Genomic DNA, 27,728 nt, shown 5'->3' with positions numbered 1-27,728 from the left:
GGCTTCGGACCACTGTCGCCGCAGGACTACATTTCCCAGCAACATGCACCTAGCAATACGCGCGGGCCAGGTTGCGCAAGCGAGCCGGTTTCCGGAGGAGTTGGGGGTGGGGCGGCCGCAGAGGCTGGAGCGAGGCGGCGGGATGCAGCGCCCCGGGCCCTTCAGCACCCTCTACGGGCGGGTCCTGGCCCCACTGCCCGGGCGGGCCGGGGGCGCGGCCTCGGGCGGGGGCGGGCACAACTGGGGCCTCTCAGGCTCCCACGTGCAGTTGCCGGGGCGTGCACAGTCGGAGACCCGCGGCGACAAGGGAGGCTCGAGCGCGGGCGGCCCGGCCCCCTTCACGATGTCCAAGGCCGAGGAGGCTAAGAAGCTGGCGAGCCACACGGCGGTGGAGAACCACGTGAAGGTGGGCAGCTGGTGGCGGCGTGATGGCTTCGTGCTGCGCGCCCAGGGCACTGCCAGGGTGCGCCTGACTCCTGAAAGGGCGCGGGTTGCGAGAGGGAGAGGGTGAGCCTTGTGCCCGAATTCGCGCTGTTCTTCCCAATCCTTGAAAGGCCTTTCAGACGCCGAGTGGGTGGGTGTCAGCTCCCCCAGCTGGAGCCTTTCCTACAAAGATTCCCTGTCCGGCTGGAACTGGGTGCACCGGCGAGCCTGGCATTCCCCTGTTTAGAGTCTTGTCAGACTGTTAATGCGTGCCTCCAAATCAGCCCATTGAAAATGGTGAGCCCCGAGGCTGCTGTTCTTCGCTTCTCACTTACCGGGAAGCCTGTGGAGAGCTGTTTTGCCAAGTGTTTTGAAATTTTACTCCGAACAGGCTTTTCAGCTCCTCCCGCTGAGGAGCTTGAGTGCAGCCTTTACAAAGAAGCCGTCACGTTACTGTTGACTGGGCCGGGTGGACACATCTGGAGGTGCTGCTCTTTAGGCGGGGTCCAGATGTTTTGCAGTTACTCAGTAAGGCTGTGGCCCCCCCCCCCACCTTTGTTAAGTGGCAGGTGTGGTTCTGTGAGTGGACTCAGTGTAGGTGGGTTTGCTGTCGCGTTTGTGGCAGGTTAATTATATTAATTGTAATACTTAGGCTGCCCTGAGGTGAAGTTTCCTGGTCTCGTTTCCTATTTCTTAGGTCCTGTGGTCGGAATCCTTGTCTCCCGTTAAAGGGAATTCCTTTCATTTGTTAATGTTGTGCTGGCCAAAGTTACTTTGCAAAGATGTTCTTAGAGCTTTGTCTCTCTTCTTGCCAAGAGCGAGGGTGGCCTGAGTGGGCGGGGCCGGGTCTGATAACCTCTGGCTTGCCTGCTCTATAGAACACCAGTTTTGTTTCTGGCAAGGCTCTTATGCCCTTCTGTGCTGTGGTAGCTTTTTGCTCATCTAGTTAGCATAGGATCTTATACTCGAATTAAGAGAGTGTGGGGTATGAGTTTGAATGTAAAATGTGTGATTGGGCTCTTTGTTTAGAATTCAGTGCTACAGCTGTAAAACTGGGACAGTAAAGAGAAATTTCAAAATACCTTTATGAAGTGACTTAATAGATTGATAAATGCAATCCATACCTCAGGAACGCCCATTATCTTAGTTATCCAGTTAATGTTTAGTAGTACACGTCTCCTTGACCTTTGCTTTATTGTTATGTATTTGTCTAAATGAAAGTCTGCAAGCCTTCACCTCATGTTCTAGCCATCTTCAAAGGACTTTGCTACTTTCAGTTTTTCCTTGGCTTCCTAAGGAGACTAGGAGAGGACACTTTCCTCTTCCTATTTTGAAACTCAGGCTTTGAAACCCTTCCCCCACCCCTTACTTCATAGCTGGCTAGCACATATCAAGAGAGGAACTTGATATGTGGACTATGCTGGCTTTGAAATCTACCTCTTCTGTATCCTCTGAGTGCTGGGATTAAAGGTGTGCATCACCGCTCCTCAGCTGTATCCTCTTGATTCTGCCTCCCAAGGGCTGGCATTATAGGTATGTGACACACTCAGCCTCCTCTGATTATGACTCCCAGACACTTGAGCTTGACCTATGTTCTAGTCCTCTGCGTTTCTCTTGCCCAACTCCCTGTGAGCTGTGGGAGGAGAGGTAACGTTATCTATACATTCAGCACTGGGTACAGTGAGCTGCTTAGGCAGTGCTCAGTGAGCTGTGTGGAGTGGGAACACTGATATGGAGGTTGTGGGTTTTGGTGGCCCCTTCCTAGGCTTTCTGAGTGTGGGGTTTCCAGTCTCCTCAGCCCGCTATTCCACTCTGACTATTTCTACTTCAGGGTAGATGGAGAACTCTGAATTCTCAGTTGACTCTTTGTCACCAGGTCTAGACCTGCCTGATTCTAAAAGTGTAGTTACCTCAGATGGGTTACGGTGCACAGCTGTGCTATCATCATGCTTTGTCGCTTCGTTCTTTGCTCTCTGTGGAGCCTGGCCTTTAAGACTAGCTTAGCTCAAGGAAACTAGCGGGCAGACAGTATTAATAGTATTAGTAGTATTTTTTTTGTTTGTTTTTTTTTGTTTGCTTTTCGAGACAGGGTTTCTCTTTGTAGCCCTGGCTGTCCTGGAACTCACTCTGTAGATCAGGCTGGCCTTGAACTCAGAAATCCGCCTGCCTCTGCCTCCCAGAGTGCTGGGATTACAGGCGTGCGCCACCACCGCCCGGCTAGTATTTTGTTTTTTGAGACAGAGTCTTACTAGGTATTCCTGACTGCCCAGGAATTCACTATGTAGACCAGGCTGGCTTCAAACTTACAGAGATCTGCCTGCCTCTGCCTTTCTAATGCTGGGATTAAAGGGGCGCATCACCATACTTGGCGATTTTTGTGTTTTTAATCTGGTAGAAGCCTGTTTTGACTATTCCAAACTCACCAAATACACCAAGAGCCTTAGCCCGTCAAAGCCACTCTCGTAGATTCATGAGATTATCCCGTTGGACTTGATGGCATGCTGTTTAGCACTGCCTTTTAGAAGGGCTGTCAGCTGTTGGACCAGTTTGCAGGCAGTGTTTCACCACTTTGGCTTTGGCTAGGGCAGTCACTTCTGGGTCTGTCATTTTGTTTCAAGATGGCAGGATCTGGCAGACCCTGCAATTCGTCTTCTAGCATAGAGCCTGTCTGATGTACTAAGTTCCCCCGTGTGTTACTTGACTGCTGGGACTGACATGGGCTGATGAGGAGTCTGGTAACCAGATTCGGCCTCAGGTCAAATGTGAGGGGCAGGTTACCTAAGCTTTAAGAAGTTGAGGTGCTCACCATTATTTGGATACTTCCCATCTCGATACTCAGCTGTTTTAAATATTTTGTTAGGTTCCTTTACCTTACTTGGATCCCTTGCATTTTGAGTTCGTGGGGCAGCTGATGACTTAGGCACACTGCCTTCTTGATGGCAACCTGGCAGGTGAAATCTGTAAAATTGGCTCTGGTAGGCTGAGCCTCTTGGTTTATTTGGTGAGTTTGGAAGAATAAGTTAATCTGGGCTTCTACGAGATTAAAACACATGTAATTGCTGGGTGTGATGACTTCTACCTGGTTTAAAACACAAATTGCTGGGTGTGGTGTACACCTTTAATCCCATCACTTGATAGCAGAAGCCCGCAGATCTCTGTGTTTGAGGCCATCCTGGTCTGCATAGCTCCAGGGCAGCCAGGAGTACCCAGTGAGACTCTCTATTTCAATAAACAAGCAAACAACACAAGACATTGAGTCCCCTCACTTCCTAGTGCTCATCCCTCTCCTGCAGCCACCTGTTGTAGGTTGTGTCTACCCAGGAAAAGAAATCCTACTGTGTCTTAGTCTCCAGAACCCTCTGTCTTCTACCTGTTTTACCCGTTTGCTGGTGCAAATAAGGGTGGCGCCTGTTTGCTGTCAGCATTGAGGAGTCTATCTCTAAGGGATTCTTTTTTTTTTTTTTTTCTTGGAGAAAGGGTTTCTCTGGATAGCCCTGGCTGTCCTCGAACTCACTCTGTAGACCAGGCTGGCCTCGAACTCAGAAATCCACCTGCCTCCCAAGTGCTGGGATTATAGGTGTTTGCCACCACTGCCCACTTCTACAGAAATTCAACAGAGAAACTATTATCCCAGGAGCTGCTGCTGATAGAATAGTGAAGGCAGGCAAGAACTTTGCCCACCATGGTACTGTCAAGCGTCCGACATGTGTAGACAACCCAGCTACTTGGTGAACAGGCAAGACTGCAGGCCCTGACAGAGGCTGGGCTGGCCAAGGATGACCGCCTTAAGCTCCTGGGTTTCCGTGCCTGTGACTTTCTAAAGCTTAAGTGAGGATTTCCTTTCACAAGTAGAATTTCCCTCTGTCCCTGGTTTAAAAACCCCACAGCTTGTACAGCGCTACCATTAATTTGAAGTGCCTTTAACGCTGCCTTGTGAACTTCCTTATGCAATTATCTGAAAAGAGCCCCCTGACCGCCACAAAAGCCCACAGAAAATGGTGGGCAAAGTCTACACGTAGGAGAGGCCCAGCTAGAAACACTTTTAGTGTGTTAAGTGTATTGGCATTAGGATTTGATTTGTTTGTGTTTCTAAATTCTTTGCACTTGTTGGTAATTCTTTCTGTCTTTTAGTTTTAGATGTAGTGTCATTTTGAGAAGGACAAAGTGAGGCGTGGGGATGTGGGCCCTAGAGCTGTGGGGCCTACACCTGCACATTACTGTGGGTTTGTGTTGTCGGGATGAGATGTTTTGGCTTAGCTGTAGCTTAGTTTCTTCCTCCTACAAGAAAGTTTCACAATAGCCTTTCCCTTGCCAAGCCAGTTGCTAATAGTTGTCCTACTCTAAGAAATTTAAGAAACAGTGTTCTTTCAGCAATCTAACTCCTTGAATTGTTTAGAGTGGGGTTGTATGTGTGGTCTGTAGGGTTAAAAGATGATTTTCTTTCTAAAGTAACATAAGAACATTAACTGTTCTTATATCAATACTTTTATTCAACTCTATAAATTAATGTCATGTGAATAAAATGAAATGAGTTTTTAAAGGCTAGAATTTATTGTATAATGAATGTAGGGTAATGACAAGTTGCATCTCATAGAACACAGTGAATTAAATTTTATGTACAAGATATGCTAACAGTTTTCTACGGGTTGAGGTCAGCTTCTACAGAGCTGCAAAATTGTACACATTATTGTAGGATTGCATAATACAGGCAGGTGCTACAATTCTATTGAAGGAACCTATTAATCTTTGGCTTACTTCAAAGTCTTAAGCTTTTTTCTTTCACTGTTGCATGCATCTGTCAAGTGAGCTATTGGATTTGTAGGTCAGGGGTGGTTGTGAAATTTGGCTTATTAAGATATGTAGGTCCGGGCGGTGGTGTTGCACGCCTTTAATCCCAGCACTTGGGAGGCAGAGGCAGGGGGATTTCTGAGTTCGAGGCATTTGAGGCCAGCCTGGACTACAGAGTGAGTTCCAGGACAGCCAGGGTTACAGAGAAACCCTGTCTCAGAAAAACAAAAACAAAAACAAAAAAAACCAAAAAAAACCAAAAAAAAAAAAAAAAGATACGTAGGTCCTCTTGATATAACTTCTTGGTGGAAGGTAAGTGTGGGTCTTCTAGGCCATTGTTTCTCAACATTCCTAATGCTGTGACCCATTAATATAGTTCCTCATGTTGTGGTGACCCCTAACCATAAAATTATTTTCATTGCTACTTCATAACTGTAACTTTGTTACTATTATGAACTGTAAATATCTGATATACAGTATATCTGATTTGTGATCCCTGTGACAGGGTCATTTGTCCCCCAAAGGAGTTGAGACCCACAGGCTGAGAACTCCTATTCTAGGCAGAGTTCTGTGTTAGCTGCTGCTCTGTTGGTGGTGGTTTTGCCACAGGCTGAATGAAGTAGGGTGTTTAGGAGCCAAGCTCCGTACTGGTTTTGTCCCTGCCCCCCAAGGATAAGGATGAGGTTCCTGCAGTTGGTGGCAGGGTTTCTCTGTATAGCCCTGGCTGTCCTGGAACTCACTCTGTAGACCTGGCTGGTCTCAATTCAGAAATCCACCTGCCTCTGCTTCCCAAGTGCTGGGATTAAAGGCGTGCGCCACCACCGCCCAGCTCCATACTGGTTTTGATGGATAGTGTTCTGTTTTGGTTTTTCTTTGTGGTCCTAACATCTGGCCATAGGTATCTTCTCTTTGTTAGGATGGCAGGCTTAGTGTTGGAAGCTAGGGACATATTGCTGTGTGATGAAGTCACCCCTAAGTAGGAGCAGTCATTTTATGCTGCTTTTCCTCTGGTAATAAGGATGTCTTTGAAGCAGACATCTTAACTGTGATAGTGATCAAATAGAGCAGTTTGGCCAGCATTGCTTAATCATGTGTCTCTCTTGCCCCCTCCCTCCTAGAAAAAAAATCAAAGCTCACATCAGTGCCCTGGGGATGACCTGATGCTTGGTTTGTGTCTTCTTAGTGTAGCTACATTGAGTAAAATCCTTTTTGGCCTTTTCACCATTGCGTTTGCATTCTGGGGCGAGGCTGGACCTAACACAGCAGTCCAGCCCAGATCTTTGCTATGGAAATGCTCTGCACATGAAGACTTCCTAAGCTTTCTTTCTCTTCCCATGAAAAGTAGGGCCCCTTGGTGTGTTAGCTGGATAGAAGGAAGAGGTACTTCTGAAGTCACTTCCTACCCTTCCCCCTACCCTGTTCTTTTGCTGACCTGGGCACAGTTCTGGGGGTTGGGGTGGGGAAGGCATGATGACCCCTGAGCTCTCTTGAGTTACAGTTGTGAAGATGGCAGTCTCCTGTGTTCTGAGAGTTGAGCTTGTGTGAGAACAAAGCCTGAGCACCCAGCTTTCCATGCTTACCCAGGCTGTTTTCCCACCCCAGCACAGTACTACTCACTGTTCCTCCCTCCCTCCCTCCCTTCCATTGGCCAGAATCTTTCACTTTTTTTTTTTGTTGTTTTTCAATACAGGGTCTCCCTATGTAGCCCTGGCCATCCTGGTTCATCTGAGCTTAGTTGAGTGTTTTCGTTCTTAGGAAAGAGGAAATTTTGGCCACTCTGTAGGCCAGGCTGGCCTCAAACTCAGAAAATCCACCTGCCTCTGCCTCCCAAGTGCTGGGTAAAGGCGTGTGCCACCACTTTCCGGAAATCTTTAACTCTTATTTGCAGGCCATTTTTGTAAGGGCAGCTTCAGTTACTGTGGGGTTGTTATATGGTGTAAATACTTGAGCCAGCAGTTATTCATTTGGGGTGTGTCCATGGAGGAATGGTGAATGGGGATGGTATTAGGGTCAGAAAGGAAAGAGGAGGGCAGTCTGTGGGCTAGCAGGATAAAGGTTCAGAGGTTGCAGGTCTGTAAAGTAGGCACCAGTACCGGCTTGCACAAGTGCTGTGAACTGTTGTTCGTGACTTCAGTGCTATAAAAGTCTAGACCAAGAGAGTAAAACTACTGGAGTAATGAATTTTGCTTTTCCGTCCCTTTTTTGGCAGAATAACCAAGTGCTGGGAATTGGAAGTGGTTCTACAATTGTCCATGCTGTGCAGCGAATAGGTATGTTCTCATTCTCAGACTGTGCTGGGAGTTTCTTGTGTGTTCATGGGAGTAGGAGGGGGAGGAAGGGAGGGAATGGGCTCAGGTGTGGCGTTTGTCTTAGTTCCCACTGAGCCTTGTAGAGATGGGAAGAGTGTGTTGTTCATCTGAGCTTAGTTGAGTGTTTTCGTTCTTAGGAAAGAGGAATTTTTGGTTCTCTGTAGCTGATTTTGGGGAGACAATGCCCGTGTTTATTGTGTATAGCTAGAGGGGAGAAATTGACTTAGGTGAGGCCCCAGCAGATGTGATGGTGTACACCCATCAGGGTTTCTGTATTGGTCTCAGGTTTCCTCTGAAGCCTGTGTGTTTCTCAGACAAACAAATTGAGGTCACAGTGTCCTGTCTATGACAGGACAAGGATGAGGTTCCTGCAGTTGGTGGCTGGTTTTTGTAGGTGTTGACTTCACTTTGATTGGGTCCTCTCTGTACTTAGGAAAGGCTCAGGCATTATCAGCTCTGGTGGCTGCTCAACAGGTTCCACAGCCCTGATCTCTGCTGGTGAAAACAAAGCCTGGGAGAGGCTTGCCCAAATGCCCATCTTTGGCAGGTGCCAAGGGTCAGGGCCTGGGAGGCAAAACCCAGGTTCCTTTTGTGATCAGGAAGTGGCTGTGTTACAGGGACCTTGACTGACGGGAGATTTAGTGTCCAGTACTTAGCTACCTTAACCTCATGCATGGAGAATTTTAGGTCACAGGAATTACTGTGGATTCGCTGGAGTAATATCTAAACCTTCCAAGAGACAGACTTGATTTGACATTTTAAGAGGACAGTTTTTAAGACTAAAATTTTCCTAAAATTTTAAAATTTAAAATTAATATATACCTCTTCCTACCTTTAATCATCTCTGGGGACTATAGATTCTTTTATTTCTTAATAAATGCAAAGTGAAGTTCTGATGTTTTCCTGGAAAGGCAGTGTAGGATTGTAGCTAAGATTGAGAGTCACTGTCAGAAGGGCTGTGGTGGCCCACACCTTTAATTCCAACCTGAATCTGAATTCAAGGCCAGCCTGGTCTAAAGAGTTCTAAGACAGCTAGGGCCACATAGAGAAACCCTGTTCTGAACCCCCAAACTCCAACCTTCCCCCGCCCCCCCCAAAAAAAAAGAAAAAGAAAAGGGAAGAAAGACCACTAAGGACTACATTCCAGCCACTAGTTAGCTCTGTGACTTGTCAGTGACTCAGAGAAAGGCAGTGTAGGATTGTAGCTAAGATTGAGAGTCACTGTCAGAAGGGCTGTGGTGGCCCACACCTTTAATTCCAACCTGAATCTGAATTCAAGGCCAGCCTGGTCTAAAGAGTTCTAAGACAGCTAGGGCCACATAGAGAAACCTCATGTGCAAAGAAGGGGTGATAGTCATAACTTATCTCTTGGGCTATCTGGATTAAAAAGGTTGTATACACAGCTCTTAGCAAATTGCAGACATACAGCAGCAGTCTGGTTGAAATGGCTTTTCCCATGGTCATTCTTGCCTACCAGACCCTCTAGTGTCCACAGAGGCAGCTGTCAGTGGGAGATAGGCCTTTCCCCTTTGGTTGGATTTGAGAAATGCACGTTTGACAAGAAAATCAATTGTGGGGAATGGATCAATATCAGTGTGACTCTTGTCTCCACAGCTGAAAGAGTGAAGCAAGAGAATCTGGACCTCATCTGCATCCCCACATCTTTCCAGGTACATCACAGCTGCGTCTTAGCTGCTGTCAGGTCTTCTGGGTTCCTGAGAATGTGCACTTCAGCTTTGTGCTGAAGGGAGGATGGATGGTTTCCCTGAGGGAGGGAGCCAGGCTCAGGGATGGAGCTGACCAAGTGTTGTTCTGTAGTGTAATGGTTTGAGACAGGATTTCACTGTTGCCTTGGCTGACTGGTGTATAGGCTCATCTTCCTGCCTCTGCCTCCTGAGTGTTGAGATTAAAGCAGATTCCACCATGCCCAGCTGGGGGTGTAATTTTGTTTCATTTACTTTGATGTTTTTTCTGAGGCATTGTTCTGAGTATGCAGATGTGGTCTGTAGCCTCAGGGACTTTTATCCTGGTAAGGGATGTAGGGAACTTCACAAAAAGAATTTGTGAAGTTGTGGTAAGTGGCTGGGCCTTGGTGGCACATGCCTGTGATCCAGCTCTTGGGAGGCAGAGGCAGGTGGATTTCGGAGTTTGAGGCCAGCCTGGTCTACAGAGTGAGTTCCAGAACAGTCAGGGCTATACAGCGAAACCCTGTCTCAAAAAAACAAAACAAAACAAAACAAAGTTATAGTAAGTGTAGTTCACGCTTTGATTACGCAGTATCAGACCTGGATGGGGGAAGGAGCCGGGGAAAGAATAAGCTGACTGAGAGTCTCTGTTTTCATCTGACTTTATCAAATTCTATCACCAATGGCTGTTTCAGCGAGGGTTCTCCAGAGAAACAGAACCAAGAGAAACAATTGCTTTTCAAGTGGGTTTATAAGTTGAGTATTCCCACAGCAGCTGTGTACAGGTGGAGAGTTGGGAACACTGGTAGCTGCTCAAGTTGAAGAAGCTGGAAGCTGTAGTTGTATCTGTTCTTCCCTCTCCCCACCTCCCCATCCCACTTGGTCTTCATGTTTCAGCCCCCCCCCCCCCAATCCATTCATAACTACCCTATTTCCCTTCCTAGGGTGAGCCAGTCCATCCCCAGTCTCTTACTCTAGCCCTAAACTCTGGTTTATATGGATTATAATCTGTTTAACAAAGACTTCACAGCTAACATCCGTGCTGAGGACCAGTCTCAGCTTGGAGAGGGGTTCTGAGAGAGGGGGTGTTTGGGACCAACAACTTGAAGTCAAATCTCGGGTCAGAGCTGGCGAGATGCTTTCCAGCCTACCTTCTCTCTGTTCTGCTTTCTTTCTCTCTGATCTGCTCTCTGGAGATCTCCAGACTGCTCTCTCTACAATTCTCCAAGCAGTTCTCCCTTGCTATTCTAAGAAACTCTGGATGTCTCATCTCTTGTGGATCATAAGCCCAGTCTTTTATTTGACAGATCAGTCCAATCGTTTACTCCAGGCTTCCTTTTGATTGTCCTGTGAGTCAGCATCCCATGACTCCAGCCCCTTAATTCTTAGAAGACAGCAAGCATACATTTTCTTTTATTTTCTTTCCTTTTTTTTTGGATTTGGTTATTTTCGAGACAGGGTTTCTTAAGCCCTGGCTGTCCTGGAACTCACTCTGTAGACCAGGCTGGCCTCGGAACTCAAATCCTCCTGCCTTTGCCTCTCAGAGTGCTGGGATTATAGGCTTGCACCGCCGCTGCCGGTGTACATTTTCTTTTAACATTATAAAAGAATTCAGAGATGTGTCTGACTCTGTTAAGTATAGATGATAAGCAACTTCTGGTCCTGAAATTGCTTTTTCTAGCACACCTGGACCTAAATAAGCTCTGTCCCAGGCTCAGGAATCTGTCTGCATTGTAAGAACTAGCAAAAACTTTAGCTGAGTGGGATCGCCTGTGATTACCACTCCCTAACTTTATCTCCATCCTTAGTATCTTTCTGACAAGTTGGCTCCTAGTCTAGCTGCCTTTGTTCCGGCAGATTTGTGAAGCCCCTCATATAATTCATATTGCATCCTTATTTTTTGAGAAATTATATATTTTTGAACTATTTTTAGAGTTACTTTTCACAGTTTTAAGGGCTGACCTGAAGGTCCCTGTGTTTTCCATTTTGCTGAGACTTTAGCCACACCCTTGCCTTCAGGACTCTGATTATCTTTGATTATCTTGGTGTCACTGGAAGGACCTTCCTTAAAGGAGGAATGTAAAATCTGTACATTATCATATAAACAAGCCTTATGCCCAAGGCTGCTGAGAACACTCTTGGAAGGTCCACGCCCACTGTCCCTGTCCCTGGGGTAGGAACCCTGTCTATCTGTCCCCACCAAGGTCATGTCAGATTTGGCACATCTGCGTATAAGTGAATGCAAGCCATGTTTGTCTTTTTGGGTCTGGGTTACCTCATTCAGGATGACTTTTTCCCTTTATTTTTATTTTTATGTTTTTACTTCTTTTGGGGTAGGAGATCATAAGTGGGGAAGAACATGGAAGGACTGGGAAGGAATGTGATTGGGTGCATATGAAACTCCCAGAGAATCTATAAAACTGTTATTAGGAAAAAAGAAAACATGAAAAAAACATTATGCCAGAAACTATAATAACATGATGATTTTTTTCTAGCTTCATTTATGTACCTGTGGATTTCTTTTTTGGTTGTCTGAGACAGGGTTTCTCTGTGTAGCCCTGGCTGTTCTGGAACTCACTCTGTAGACCAGGCTGGCCTTGAACTTAGAAATCCGCCTGCCTCTACCTCCCAAGTTCTGGGATTAAAGGCGTTTGCCACCCCTGCCCCTCGAATTTCATTTTTTAACAGCTGGGTAATAATCCTTTGTGTCAGTGTACCACATTTTCTTTATCCCTTCATCTCTTGGTCCCTTCGCCCACTTTTTGACGATCATGAGTAGAGCAGTAATGACCATAGCTGCACCAGTGTTCTGAGATAGATGAAGCATCCTTTGGGTATATGCCCATAATGGGTAGAGCTGGATCTTGGGGTAGATAATTACCATTTTTCTGAGGATCTGCCTCCCTGAGTTCCATAGTGGCTGTCAAGTTTGTACTCCTAACAGCAGTGGAAGAGTATCTCTTTCCACGTCCTCCCTATCATTTGCATTGAGTTAGCCTTTCTGACAGATGTGAGGTGGAATCTCAGAGATGTATTGATTTGCATTTCCCTGATGAACATTTCTTTAAGTGCTTCTCAGCCATTTGTGTTCCCTCTTTTGAGAATTTTCTGTTTAGATCTGTACCCCATTTTAAAAATGAGTATTTGTTTTCTTGATGTCCACTTTTTTAAAAAAAGTGTATTTTAGTTGTTAGTCCTTTGTTGGGTGTGTAGTTGCTAAAGGCAGCTGCTTTGAATGATGGTGTCTTTTGACATACAGAAGCTTTTTAGTCTCATGAGATCCCATTTTTTTTTAATTTTCTTTTTAAAGATTTATTTATATGAGTACAGTGTAGCTGTCTTCAGACAAACCAGAAGAGTGCATCTGATCCCATTACAGATGGTTCTACAGATACAGCTACCATGTGGTTGCTGGGAATTGAACTCAGGACCTTTGGAAGAGCAGTCAGTGCTCTTAACCGCTGAGCCATCTGTCCAGTCCCTGAGGTCCCATTTATTAACTTGACCAAGCCAGTTCAGTCAGTCAACAGGTTCTCCAGCTTAGGAGCGAGGAACAACATTGTGGCATGACCTCAGTCAGTGAGGCTGAGGCACCTTTATTTTTTTCCACATCTGCTTTTATACCATTTTAATTTCATGCAAGTAATAAGGTCAGGCAGTACAATAAGCACAAATAGTCAAGGAACAAGCAAGGCAATAAACAAAGTCCCATGATCAGGATGACCAAGATATCTGAGCCTACTTTCCTACCTAGCCCAAAGTCATATTCTTGCCTGAAGCGTACTTCTTTGTTCTAGCCTAAAATTAGATTCCTGCCTGAACTTACCTCCTTGTCTTGGCCCAATGACAGATTCCTGCCAAGTGGCCCCCAAAAGCTCTCCACATTAATTGTTGATCTTAGTGCCTGTACTAATTGTATTCTGTTCAGAAAGTCCTTTGCTCTGCCGTTGAGTTCAAAACTATCCCCTACTTTCTCTTCTCAATAGGTCTTTGATTCTTTTGGAAGTTGAGTTTTATACAGGGTGATAAATATGGGTCTATTTGGATTCTTCTGCATGGAGCCATTCCGTTTGCCCAGCACCATTTGTTGACGATGTTGTCTTTTTTCCAGTGTGTATTTCTGGTTGCTTCATCAAAAATCAGGTGCCCATGGGTGTGTGGATTTATGTTTGGGTCTTTAAATTCTGTGGTTCAACAAGTCTGTTTTTATGCCAAAACTACACTGTTTTTATTGCTATAGCTCTGTAGTCCAGCTGAGATCAGAGGTGGTGATAGTGATCCTCCAGTGGTCCTTTTAGTCTGGGCTTTTTGTTTCCATATGAAGCTAAAAATTACCCTTTCAAGATCTGTGAAGAGTTGGGTTGGAATTTTGATGGCAATTGCACTGAATCGCTAGATTCCCTTTGGTAGGCTGTCCAAAAGCATTTTTCTTATGTTAATCATACCAACTTATGGGGTTCTGATATTTTCTTCCATTTCATTATTCAATGACTTGTTTTTAATCATACAAGTCTTTCACTTGCTTGGTTAGAGTTATCCTAAGATTTTATATTATTTGAGTCTATTTTAAAGGGTGTTGCTTCCCTGATTTCTCAGTCTGTTTCTCATTAGTATTTAGGATGCTAGTTTGTATATATGGCTACTGATTTATATATATTAATTTTGTATCCTGCTACTTTGCTGAAATTGTTTATCAGCTGTAGGCGTTTCCTGGTGGAATTTTCAGGTCACTTATGAATACTGTCATCCTCTGCAAATAAAGATACCTTGACTTCTTCAATTTGTATTCCTTTAGTCTACTTTAGTTGTCTTATTGCTCTAAGACTTCATGCACTATATTGAATAGATATGGAGAGGACAACCTTGTCTTGTTCCTGATTTTAGTGAAATTGCTTTCAGTTTCTTTCCATTTAAGTTGAAGTTGGTTATGGGTTTGTGGTCTGTATTATGTTGAGGTATGTTCCTTGTTCTCTAATTTCTCAGGACTTTTAACAGGAAGAGGATTTATTCTATCTTCTTTAAGGTCCCTCATCATATTCGTAACAGCCATTTTGAAGCCTTGTCCTGTGCTTCATCCATGTTGCCTTTCTCAGGGCTTACTGTAGTGGAGTTGCTGCTCTAGGGAGACTTACTGTCCTCCTGTTATTTACTGTGTTGTTACTCTGGTGTTTAGGCATCTGGTTTTGGGATGACTGTAATTCTAGCTGTTGATATCTGGTCTTGTCTTTGTTGATAAGTTTTTTTGTTCCTTAGTTCCTGTTGTCCTCTCTGGATTTTAAGAGTGTGTGGGGGCTGTGGGTGGTCGCCTGGCAGAGAGTGCTTTTGTGTTTGTTTCTGCCAGGTATAGTTATGGGGGGTGGGGAGAATCCCAGGTAGAAGTTGGGATTTTAGGTATTGGGAACTGACATGCAGGAATGGGAAGAGGGTAGTATAGATGGCAAAAAGTCCTCTACGTAAGATAAGCCAGGAACTGGCAAACAGACAGGCTTATTTCTTCAAAGGAAGAAGATGCTTACCTGTTCTCCAGGAATGCTGGGAAAGAATGTAGTTTACATTCCTAGTTATCTTATGGTCAGGCTAATCCTGACACCCACAGGTATTATGCTTATCTCGGCCTTTGTCCCTAGACCCTAAATCTTGGGCACTATCTCCAAGTCAACAGTACCCATTTTTATGAAAGAAGCCAGGTGACCTTAAAGGATTTTAGTGTAAACTTGTCTTACTCTCTGTTAAACTCATGGGACTGACTTAATGGTTAACAGAAAACCTTTTCCCCCAAAATTGTGCTGTGGCTAAATAAATGACCTGGTGTCAGACTATGGAAGTTTGAACCAGTGATGGCTGACTAAGTCAAGCTGTTTTTCTTTTTCTTTTTTTTTTTAATTTATTTATTTTTTCACGACTATTTTATTTATTTACATTTCAGATATTATCCCCTTTCCGGTTTCCCTTCCACAAACCCCCTATCCCACCCACCCTCTCCCTGCTTTATGAGGGTTCTTCCCCTTCCAGCCACCCACTCCAGTCTCCCTGCCCTATTTCATTCTTCTCTTACCCTGATGGTTTCCCTGTTGGCCATAACAGCTGCAGGCCCTGCCTCCCGGGATGTGGGGGTGGTGGGTGCTAAGAGGGTCCACAGGAGGGAGGTAAGTGGAGTCTGCCGCGAGGATCTGGACCCCTGGCCAGCATGGTTTTCTGGGAAAGAGTGTTTTGGGTGTCAGTGGGTGAGGGAGAGGTCTGAGGCAAGGAAGGACGCTGTGAGGAGGATCTGCTTAGTTCCCTCGGACTCCACTTTCCATTCTTGAAGGTCCTTCTGCACCGCTCTTGGATCTCCTGCCCCTGCCCATGCTGGGATCTAACCTGCAGCCTTGACATGCTAGGAGAATGCTGTACCACGGAGCTCCATTCCCATCTTTGGTCTTTTGAGACGACATTACTATTGTAACTCAGGCCTCAGTCTTGGATTGGCTGTGTATCTCAGCCTCCCAAACGTGTTGTTAGGAGTTTTAGGAGCACCCTGGTATTGTTCGCCAAGTCAGGGAGGGGCAGCTCTTACCTCTGGAACGGTGTCCCCTTGTGCTGTGAGGTTCCTGCTCCTGCAGTGAAGAAGCAGTCAGCATTGCTCTCATGGCGCTAGATTGCCCACATATGGGTAAGCAAGTGGGATATGAGAGGGAACCTAGGTCAGTCTGTAGGGTTTCACATATCCAAAGAATTCTGCAGACCCTTGCCACATTTTCAGTATAAATGACTATGCTTTCATTTTTTTTTTTTTTTTTTTTTTTTTTTTGTCCTCTAGGCCAGGCAGCTTATCTTGCAGTATGGCTTAACCCTCAGTGACTTGGATCAACACCCAGAGGTGAGAGAAGGTGGTGGGAGGGAGAGAGATTGATTGGCTGTCTTTCTCTCTCTCTCTCTCTCTATCTCTCTTTTTTTTTTGGTGGCTTCTAGTTGTTCATGGGCTCCAGCTATCTTGGTAGGTCCAGAAAACTTTAGCCAAATATATTCATTTTTGTTCTGGGGCCTTGAGTGTTACTACTGACCAAACTCACAAGCAAAGAAGTGACAGTGTAGGCACAGTACAGGTTTAGCTTCCCAAAGATTAAAACTTTAGGCTCAGTACAGACATAGTAAAGGGGATGTGGACAGTTCCAGGGTCGGTCCACAGTTTCCTGAAATTTCCTTCTCATAAGTTGAGCCAACCTGTGGAACTCATACCTAAGCTAAGGAAAACCTCATATCTTAGGCAGTCGTGGCTACTTGAAAACTTACTGAAGCTAATATTTGTGGAAAAGACTGTTAAATTTAAGGATATTCCAGTAGAGACTGAAGCTGTGGAGAGTGAGCAACTTTCCTGGTCGCCCTAGGAACACCAGAGCTGTCATTAGGTGTGGGGCCAAGTTTAATCATGACAGTGAGTCCTGTAACTATCCCAGTGGATAGGTCATGTGCTTAGTGGCAGAAGCAGAATTATAACTTGTGCACTTAAGGCTCTAGAGCAGTGAGTGTTATAATAAGAGGCTAGGCTTGTGGTTAGCTGCCCAGGTGCCACGACTTTGGATGGGAAGGTAGTAGCTATGGGAGTTGTGGGCATACGTGGGTGTTGCTCAGATGTACTGGGCCTACCTAATGGAGCTGCTGAGAGCCTGATGAGCTAGCATCAGGGGTCGCACAGTACCTCAGCTCACCAGGCTCTTCCCTCCCTCCACAGATTGACCTTGCCATCGATGGTGCTGATGAAGTGGATGCTGAGCTCAATCTCATCAAGGGTGGTGGGTGAGTGCTGTGGGGACTTTGTTGCTAACCTCAGCAAAGTGAAATGGAGTGCAAAGTAAATAATTGTTCCTGATACACATGAGTTTTTCTTCCTGTCAGTACCTGACACCATATGCTGCTGAGCCAGCCTAGCATTTCTGGTCATTAGTGCCTATCTGCTGACAGGCATCCTGGGCCTTTTCACTGAGATGGTTTATCTTGCTGTTACACACACAGCACAGTATTGGGTTAGACTGTTAGGTCTGTGCTGTTTGTGTTAAAGCTGTGAAGTCTGTAATCCCTTGGGGGGGTGCTCTTCCTTTATTTGGAAACATTTATTAGAATGGCACAGTGTTCATTTTTTAAATATGTATTACATAACCCTTGTTGCAGGTGTGAGGTAATTTATCTAGGGAGCAGTAGTGATAGGCCAGATGATCCAGTATTCCTGGCCTTATGCTGTCACATAGTCCACAGGGCAGGTGTTCCAAACTGGTCATCTATTCAAGGCATGTCCAGAGTCATCCCTCTAACACAGTGCTTCTTAGATGCCTGTTGGAGGGGAAGTGCTTGGCCTGAATAGAACCATTGTCTACTTTCTAGGTTTCTACAGACACAGGCAGATGTCTGTGTACTAGAAAGTAGCATCATAGGGTTGACAATGGTGCTTTAAAAGTGGAAGCCAAATTTCTCTTTTAAGTGTCAGGACTGAACACATTTGGGACTCCCAGTCTGATCCTACTTCCCAAATGGCGGAAGATCTCACTCTAATCTCTATGTCCTTCTTTCCCGACAGAGGCTGCCTGACCCAGGAGAAGATCGTGGCTGGTTATGCCAGTCGCTTCATTGTGATCGCTGATTTCAGGTACTGTTCTGGGGTTCTGCCCATCAGCTGGGAAGGTGTGGGTTCCCAAGTTTTGTCCCCATGTAAGAGGAGGAAGCCTGTGGAACAATGTAGGGAGGATTACCTGCTCTCTAGGATTCCAGTGACTCCTGCTAATTGCCACACACACAGCACTCTTGCATGGAGCTGGGCCTTGATGGTTGGGATGGGGAGGAAGCAGTGTCACCTGTAGGGAGAGCTCCTGCCTGTGTTACTCACTAGGTTTCCACCGGGAACCTCAGGAAGCAGGGCGAGCCCTGTCTGTCCACTGGTGGTGACTCAGCACATCCTGCTTCCTCTGGGGTCAGGCGTTTCCACACGTGACTGTATTATGCTCAGTCTTTGACCAGGCTGATTTTTCTTTGAAGAATTCGGAGAGAAGAGCACTGTTCGGAGCATGTTAGAAGAGATATCTGCATTTGTGTTACCCAGGAAATACCATAAGTGCAAGGGCAACATAGGTTAGCCATAGGTTAGTCAGCAAACCATCAGGGCAGATTTTATCATTTTGCCTTGCTGTTCAAGTCTCCTTGGTGTAAAGCAGCCCAGATTTTGAAGCCCCTGTACTGTCCTGAGCTCCTTCCCCTCCAGCTGTCAAGTTAGTCCCTAGCCTGAATTTGGTTTTATATATTGAACTTATTTGATTGGCATTTTTTTTTTCCAGGAAAGATTCAAAGAACCTTGGTGATCGGTGGCACAAGGGAATTCCTATTGAAGTCATCCCAATGGCCTATGTCCCAGTGAGCCGAGCTGTGACCCAGAAGTTTGGGGGTGAGGTGGAACTTCGAATGGCTGTCAATAAGGCAGTAAGTGGCCAAGGAGGTTTCTGAGCACCCCGACTCAATGTGCTGTTCTAGTGCCTTCTATGTCAGTTAGGCCCCGAAGCCTTTGGTGTGTGTGTGTGTGTGTGTGTGTGTGTGTGTGTGTGTGTGTGTCCCCTCATTCCCCCTCCCCCCCAGAAGGGGGCATGGTTCTTTCCTGCTGTTCCTCTGGACTGCCCAGTGAACAATCTCTTAAACACTGTGTTTTGGGAAGTTCTGGGAGGCAGAAAGTTTTTCAGGTTCTGTGATGTGGTATTTTCTTTTTTCTTTCATTTTTTCTTAGACTATCAATGTAAGAGTACAACTCTCATCTCAAAGAGAATAAGAAATAGTTTTACTTTAGAGCCAAATAGGAAAAACTATGGTCTGGGAGGCAGAAAGTTTTTCAGGTTCTGTGATGTGGTATTTTCTTTTTTCTTTCATTTTTTCTTAGACTATCAATGTAAGAGTACAACTCTCATCTCAAAGAGAATAAGAAATAGTTTTACTTTAGAGCCAAATAGGAAAAACTATGGCCTGGAAACACAGATTTAGAGTATTCCAAATTCTGCATTCCAGTGAGGTAACAATTTTAAATTTGTACAGAGACAAAACAAAGGTTACAAATGACACTTTTCAAATACATTGAAAACACCAGGCAGGCAGGTCATGGAAAAACGGGGAAATTTTAGCTCCAGGCCTCAGCCCTATCTGGTAGCATCCCCCCTCTCCCCAGGGTTCTGTGTGCAGTATTGGCTGTTCTAGCTCTGTAGACCAGGCTGGCCTCAAATTTATAGAGAACCGCTTGCCTCTGCCTCCTTGGGATTGAATGCAAGTCTCACCATTGCCCCAGCTCTGGTATCGTTTTTTTAGCCTCTTGGTTGGTGGGAACTACAGTGTATCTGCATTCAAAGGGTTTACCTTTCAAAGGGTATAGATGGCCCAAGATAATCTGCCTGTGGGTTAGTAACAGTCTGCACTAAACTCCAAAGCTTGTGAAGTTCCAGTGGCTTAATCCAAGTACAGAAGGCTAAAGGAAGATGGTTTTTTTTCAGGAACTTTCTGTACAAGGTAGCCCCACCCTCTTTTTTTTTTTTCCCAGTGTTAGGAATTGTGTTCAAGGCTTCTGGAAATGCTAGGCAAGTCCTGTACCACTAAGCTACATCCCCCGCATTCTATTGTAAATGTAGCAGGAAGTAGACTTCTGGGGGGTGGGTGGAGAAGGAGGTAGAGGAGGAGGAGGAGGTGGTGGTGGTGGTGGTGGTGGTGGTGGTGGTGGTGGTGGTAGTGGTATGAACACGTAATACTCCTGTGGAGATGTTTCTCTTCAGCTTCTAACTATGGGTTACAAAGAACTTTTTCTTTTGCATTTAAATAAACAACCAAATGTAATGACTTCAAACAGAAGTGTTTGTAGCTATTAGAGAAATCTGGGAGACAGGGAAAATTTTATTGATCAATAACTGCACCCTGACATACTTTCTTGACTTCTTTTAGAAAGAAGCTGTGATAACTGGCTATGTAGTACCTTATTTTAGCCCCCTCCTCCAGTTTTCATTTGAAGAGAGGCTGCCTTGAACTTGCTATGTAGTCTAGGTCCACCTTGAACTCCTGATCTTCCTGCCTCCTGCCAAGTGATGGGATTAGATATAGAAGCCACCACGCCTGGTTTACCTTTGCACAGTTTTAACTGCAGGGGAGTCTTACTGCTTACCTATGCCTCAGGTTTCTCTAGTGTCCAGTGGTGTTGAGGAAATGTTCTGGCCCTGCACCTGTCTGACCTCTGATTGTCAGTCTGCCCATCCTGTTAATGAGACTTGCTGATGGAGAAGGTGTGATGTGTGAAGTCATGCTGCCTTATGTTACGTTTCGTTCCTGCTGGTGCTTACGCTAAGCTTTGAGATGTAGCGATGTTGGCAGGAGTTCTCCTGGTTTTCACTCTACAAAGTTGAAAATGTCACTGTCTTGAGCCATTTCTTTTTGTATCCCTTTCACCCTTTTTGTTTTGTTTTTGTTTTTTCGAGACAGGGTTTCTCTGTGTAGCCCTGACTGTCCTGGAACTCACTCTGTAGACCAGGCTGGCCTCGAACTCAGAAATCCACCTGCCTCTGCCTCCCAAGTTCTGGGATTAAAGGTGTGTGCCACCACTTCCTGGCTCCTTTCCCCCTTTTTGCCACTCAAGAAACAAGTTTCAGAGAAGTCATTGGCTCCTCTTAACTCTATACCTGTGTGGCCTCAAGATGGAACTCAAGTCTTTAGGACCGATTGACTCTGTAAAGTGCCTGCTCACCACTGCTTATAGAACCATCTTCTAGGAAGCACAGAGTGGGGACATCTGTCTGGCTGTTGTCTTGCTTGTTTTTGACTACCTGTGTTTTCATCCTTGGTCATTGGAAAATTGTCTTCTAGGGGCCTGTGGTGACAGATAATGGGAATTTTATCCTGGACTGGAAGTTTGACCGGGTACATAAATGGAGTGAAGTGAACACAGCTATCAAAATGACTCCAGGTAAGCTGGGTGGAGTTCACTGGACAGTCACCCAGTGACTTCCCTTCCTAATTAATCCCTCTTGAGGCTACAGAAGGCAGCATGAACATGTGCTCAGTGTAGACAATGTCTGAGGGTCTTAACTTGAATCACCCCCCTCCTCCTGGTTTGTGTAATAGTGCTGATGTGTGTGTATTTTATAGTCTGTTTGAATTGGGGTAGCCTCTGAGCTGATGGAAGGTCAGAGGTGCTTGCTTTGAAGTAAGGTCACCATCTGTGGGAGAGACTCCCTCCCTTCCCAGGAGCCTGATGCAGCCTCTTTGATCTTTGTAGGGGAAGTGACTCAGTTTACCTATATTCACTGTTACATATCATAGGCAAGACACTACACCTGTATTACATGGAATTGGGCCTAGATTAGAGCTGATGTAAACCTGGGGAAGGCTGTGTGAAACCGTGCCTGCAGGTACTGGAAGTGCTGCTTCTGCTGGAGAAATAGCAACAGTTTAGTTCAGAGTAGGTGGTTAGGTGTGGGGCAGTTTCATAGGTGTGATATTGATCTGTGTATGACCATCACATCTTCTAGACAGTGCTTACCATTCTAAAGGTTTATTAATTCCTCCATGCATGAGGTAGTTAACAGGGGACCACACAGGCCCAGAGCTAAGCTAAGTGGTTTGCCTAACAACTGTAGCACCAAGGTGTAAACCCTAGGTTTTCTGCCTCTTGACCTTCCTTGAAGTTTTAAGATTTGTTATTTTTAACTATGTGTATGTACATTTAACTACAGGTGCCCATAGAGACCAGAAGAGGGCATCTGATCTGATCTGGAGTTACAGCTAGTTGTGAGCTTCTGTTGAGGGTGCTCAGGGTTGAACTTGGGTCTCTACAAGATCACTTAAACACTGAGCCATCTCTCCAGTCCCAAGACCCTGACTTGAATGCTCACTCGCTCGAGTGAGGCTGTATCATATAAGCATAGACTTTATGCCAAGGGATAATGAGATAGGAGTTGAGGACCTGCCTGCTGGGCGAAGGTTGGGTGAGCTGGATAGAGATGAATTGGTGTTCAGGCTTCAGTCTGGCAGGTCAGAGCTTGTAGGAGGGGATTTACAGGAGGAGGTGATTTGAAAGGCCTCATTCTCACAGTGCCGAGGGACAATCTAAATCATACCTGTGTAGTGAGCGAAAAAATGGGTTTATCAGAGTGTAGTGGTTGAGCGGATGGATGCTGGGAGCAGACTGCCTGGACGGACTTCTAACCCAGATGTGCTCTAGCAGTATGAACTTAGATCCCCTAGCTAACATTTCTGTGCCTCAGTTTCTCCTGTGTAAAAAGGGCCAAAATTAGTACCTACCTTGTGGGGTCATTGTGAGGATTAAATGAATTAGATCACCTCTTACACTACAGTGCTGGAGACTAAAGTCTCTAGGGGAAAGGATGCTACCCACTAGATCGTGCCCACGCAGGGACACATGCCCGGAACTTTGGAGGTAGAGGCAGGATGAACAGACTCAAGGACTTCCTTGGTACATAATGAATTTGAGGCCAACCTGGGCTACATGAAACCTCATCTCAGTGCCCACTGACACCCCCCACCCCATCCCTATTCTTTTGAGACAAGGTTTCTGTGTGTCCTGGCTGTCCTGAGGCTCACTCTGTAAAGCAGGCTGGCTTTGAACACAGATTGCCTGCCTCCTGATCGCTGTGATTAAAGGTGTGCTTGTTCCACCACTGCCTGATTTTGTTTTTCTAGATTGTAAGTTATTTGTGCTAGTTGGGAATAAAACCAGTTTGAATATAAGCTGTGTAAAATAAGGCAGCTTCTTCTTTCAAGTCCAGCCTCTGATCACCTTTAGTTTTCTGAAAATCTTTCCCTCATTTATTAAGTGAAACAGATGAGTTACTCTGTTGCTTCGTGTTGCCTTTCTAACTAAAGGCCAAGAAGGCATGAGGAGGACGATGAGGAGGCCATGCTGGCTGGCAGAGCACTTTCCTGGTTAATGGAGACTGACCTAGGGTCGAGTGGGAAGACCAGTTCCTGCTGTGCCCACTGGGGGGCTCTCTTGCTCTTCCTGAGGCCTTTCTTGTGCATACTGGAGACTTCAGAGTTACAGCTTAGAGCAAGGAAGATGGACTATGACCACAGGTCCACCCCTGGTCTGTCTTTGGCTTTCCTTTTCTCTTACTTTTTGCCTACTAGATTAGACAACCTTCCAGGACAAGGGGACGGGCAAGCTTTCCTGTTTCTTCCCAGGCTCATTTGCCCGAGTGAGAGGCTCAGAAGAGCCCCCGTCTGTGTTCCATTGGGTCCTGCCTCTGCTCACTGTAGCACGCTCTGCCCTTTCCTCTAGATTTTATTTGGGGTGAGCGGATCAGTCACTCCAGCACCTCATTAATTCGAGGCTCCAGAAGCATGCCTTCAGACTGCTGACCTGCTGTTTCTTCACAGCTTTTGAAGTGCCTTTGACTTTCTCTGGGCCCCGATTGAAGCTTCTAGGCTGTGTTAGAATGAGTGTCAAGCACTGCCTTGTCCTCAGAAAACCCCAGCGGTGAGGCGGTTTGTGCCAGGGCCTTCATACTTCAGTGACTCGATTCCCATTTTGATTGTGTATTAAGGGCTGTCCACAGATGTTTTAATTTATCCTTTGTTGTTCAACATTATGGGTAAACAGTGGCAAATCCTACCCCCCAACTTCCCCCCCAATCAGGCAACTAGTTACCCTGTGTGGAGACAGCTAGTGTTACTAAAGGAATTGTATGACTTGTTTTGAGATGATCTTCCACAAAAACACAAGTTGAAACTCCCCTGCCTCACTCATTTTAACTCAAATAATGGTATACTTAGGTTGTGTTCTGTCTTCTCCTTAGCTTATTACATACTGACTCACAAGAGATAACGCTACCTTTTTTTTTAATGTGCATTGGTATTTTTCCTGCATACATGTCTGTGTAAAGGTGTCAGATCTTGGAGTTATGGACAGTTGTGAGCTGCCAGGTGGCTGCTGGGATTTGAACTTGGGTTCTCTAGAAGAGCAGTCAGTTCCCCTCAGCTGGTGATCTATCTCTCCAGCCCCTGACCTTACTTAAAAAAAAAAGGTAAGAGTTGAAGAGGTGGCTAATGGTTAAGAGTACTGAGTGCTCTTCCAGAGGTCCTGAGTTCAATTCCCAGCAACCACATGGTTGCTTACAACTATTTGTAATGGGATCTGATGCCTTCTTCTGGTGTGTCTGAAGACAGCTACAGTGTGCTCATGCACATAAAATAAATAAATCTTTAAAAAATAATGGTGATATTCTAATTTGTGGCTGTGTTACAATTTACTTAACCAGACCCCTGTCAGTGGTCATTTGCACTTCTCATACCAGATCAAAAGGTTAGTCTCATTTTACAAGATGACCTTAAATTGCTCCCACATCAGAGTGCCAGTTCACCTGTCCAGGGCACCAGTGCAGGTCTGCTTCCTACACACTGGGTTCACTCCCATCTTCTTTGATAGTTGGCCAGTGTTAGTTCACTGTACTCTATGTGTATATGTAAACATTTTTGGTGAAGGCCTTATATAGTTAGTTAATTCTCATTGCTGAGTATTCCACTGTTAGTGTGTGTGCATAAACAATATAGTGATATATTCATGCTACTGTGCGTGTGTGCATGTGTGTGTGTGTGAGTACATGTGTGTGTGTGACTGCAAGTGTGTGTGTGTGACTGCAAGTGTGTGCATGCAAGTGCATGTGTGTACACCCATGTATCTATGTGCAGAAGCCAGCTGTGTCCTGTCTTCTTTGAGTCAGTCTCATTGAACTAGGAGCTGGACGATGACCGGCAGACTTCAGGAATATTCTTGTCTGTGCCTCCACATTGCGGTCACCTGCCACTACTCATCCTGGTGACTGAGTAGCTGTCTGCTCTACCACTAGTGAGCTTGAATGCTTTTTGAGTTTGCTTCTTTTAGAGGTACTTGTTTAGGTTTTGTACTCCTTTTTCTGTTGGGTTGTCACTCACTTAGTGACTTAGGAACTGTATTCTGACGTGATCCTTTGTCAGGTGTATGTTTTGTGAATATCTCCTACTCTGAGGAAGGCTTTGCAGGACGGTAGTTGACAGAACATACCTGGGAAGTGTTATCTTGGTCTCTGTGGCAGGTGCACCGGAGGATGCAGAGGACGAGCAGCAGGCAAGGGGACAGCGTGAGCAGAGGGTCTGCGGGGGCACGAAGCTGGCACATCTGGTGCACAGAACAAGCCATGATGTAGAGGGAGGAAGAGGTGCCAGGAAGGAGCAAAGATAACCCTGGCTTCTTTCAGCGTGTATTGTCCAGTGCTGGCTTGTGATGGTTGCTCCTGGGAAGGAACACTGCTGCTTGCCTTGTCTTGGGAGGCTGGACTTTAATGGGCCTATTCCTCATTCTCAGGCGTGGTGGACACTGGCCTCTTCATCAACATGGCAGAGAGAGTCTACTTCGGGATGCAGGACGGCTCAGTGAACGTGAGGGAGAAGCCCTTCTAACCCTGCGAGGAGCAGGGTGCTCACCAGAGTCTCCAGCCGGGCACAGTGGACATGCCTCACCGGAGCCTTTGCCTTAATGTACCTTCATGTAGCTGTCCACAGCGTCAGAGTGGATGGCTGGCCGTGGTGGGTGGGGGAGTCAAATCCAGTCTTATGAAGTATTGCTATGTGTCTTTTTAAAAAGATTTAAATATATATATATTTTTACTATTAAAATATTCAGTTTTTTATAAAATAGAACTTGATTTTATGTTTTATATGAAACATTTACCAAAAACAAAAAAATGTATAAATAAAAATAAGAGATCAGGACTGTCTCTGAAAGCTTTGACTGGACCTGCTGGTTAACCTTCTGAAGGTTTGAATTTGCTGAGAGAGAACGTTTTTTCTAGGCTGGGGCAGTGAGGAGCCAGCCAGCAGGTCTCCTGATGCCTTATGGGAAACCTTGTTTACTGTTTACTTTCTTGTCACCCTCTTGGGTTTTGAGGTTGTTTTCGTTGTTACCACTCCCAGATCCTAGTTACATTGTAAGATGAGGTTTAGGGATTCTGAGTGGAGCAGTGGGGCGGATGACTTGGGTATAAGCTCCCAGGCGAGAATGCATGTCTCTCGGAGCCTGGCTTTGCTTTGCTCCTGCTGCTGGAAGCCCTGGTGGTCACGCCCGCTGGCAGCGCTGCACAGCATTGGCTGAGATGCGAAGCACTTACTTTTTGTTGTTTGAATGATTTTCTTTATGTTAATATTGTTTTGTTCTTCCAGTAACCCTTGTATGATTTGGTATCAGAAGCTGTCACTTTGTGCTGTTTGAAGGTTGAAATAAACATTACTGTGCCATTTTTATCCTTTGTGTTCTCTACAGAATTTGCACTGAGGGGAATCAATTTTGCTCAGCTAGCTTATATCAGATGAGTGTGATCCACTCAGGAATCTGAGCCAGACTAGGTAAATGCTTCCGCTGTTTCTGACGGGTTATCTCCTTTATTGAAACACTGACACGAGTGTCCCACTTTTGCTGTGGTGTCGGTTTTCTGGGTCTGATGACGGCAGAGTATCTGAGCCCAGGCCCGTTCACTCCCAGTGCTCTGGCGGGTTGCATGGGAGTTGATGAGCGTTAGGGGAGACTGGAATGTTCTCGTTTCCCTTACAGTTTAGATAAACTGCCTAGTAAACTGCAGAGTGCCTAGGAAAAGCTGCACGGAGGATGGCAGGTCGTGCAGCTCAGCGATGGTTGACAAGTCCTCAGGAGTCCACTCTGTTACACATCCCTGGCAGTGAGCCCCGGTTCCTCCCAGGCTAACTCCGCAGTCAGCTCTTTAGCTTACCTTCTGCTTTGACGTTTGAACTCTGTGACATGTGTTGGTGTCCAGATTGTTGCTGAATCAAGTCTCAGAATAAAACCTAACCAGGACTGAGCCTTAAATGGACATTTTCCAGCCCAGTGTGGTGCATGCCTTTAATCAGAGCAGTGGTAGGTATATCTATTAGTTCTAGGCTAGCCTGGTCTCAGTGAGTTCCAGGTTAACCAGGGCTGTATAGGGAAACCTTGTCTAAACAAGCAAATGAAGGCATTTTCCCTAGGCTGTTGGTATTAGGAGTGCATTATTTTTATTTGTTCATCAGTAACTTTTGTGCAGAATGAGATAAAAAATTTGATAAAGTTTTCAAAACAATCGAGTTTGGGTGGTGTGGATAAAGATAAACAAGTTCAGAAACACCTGTTTGCTCCACTTCACAGATACATTTCCTGTTGGTTTCACAGGCTCTGACACCTGTGACCAAACTAGGGCATTTGAATGTTAATGTGAAATTTTTCTTCTGATAGAGAAAAACAAAACACCTGATAGGCACCAAAGGGCAGCCTAGAAGCAAATTTTGATGAAAGATTGAATTAAAATAAAAAGATTTCCACTAGATTACTACCTGTGACCTTTTAAGTGATGAATGAGCTAAGCCAGTATTTGTTAGTATTTGCTTTACCTTGGGCATGTAGGACAAGTTGGAGTTTGGCTTAAAAATGTGTGTGTGTGTGTGTGTGTGTATGTATATATATATATATATATATATATATATATATATATATATATAT

At 45.4% G+C, this 27,728-nt stretch overlaps 1 protein-coding gene across 1 annotated transcript; it reads left to right on the top strand.

Annotated features, from left to right (window-relative positions):
• Positions 1-103: 103 nt before the first annotated feature.
• Rpia (ribose 5-phosphate isomerase A) lies at positions 104-26,482 on the top strand. The gene is made up of 9 exons (XM_052172346.1): positions 104-406; positions 7,421-7,481; positions 9,135-9,190; positions 16,005-16,064; positions 16,917-16,981; positions 17,757-17,825; positions 18,508-18,649; positions 21,053-21,152; positions 25,548-26,482. Exons 1-9 carry the CDS (start codon positions 143-145, stop codon positions 25,640-25,642), a joined length of 912 nt encoding a protein of 303 aa, XP_052028306.1. The 5' UTR covers positions 104-142; the 3' UTR covers positions 25,643-26,482.
• Positions 26,483-27,728: the final 1,246 nt, after the last annotated feature.

This window comes from Apodemus sylvaticus, chromosome 2, assembly GCF_947179515.1.
Source record: "Apodemus sylvaticus chromosome 2, mApoSyl1.1, whole genome shotgun sequence".
NCBI lineage: Eukaryota > Metazoa > Chordata > Mammalia > Rodentia > Muridae > Apodemus > Apodemus sylvaticus.
Note: the sequence above shows the minus strand (reverse complement) of the source record. Positions and strands in the feature narration are given on the sequence as shown.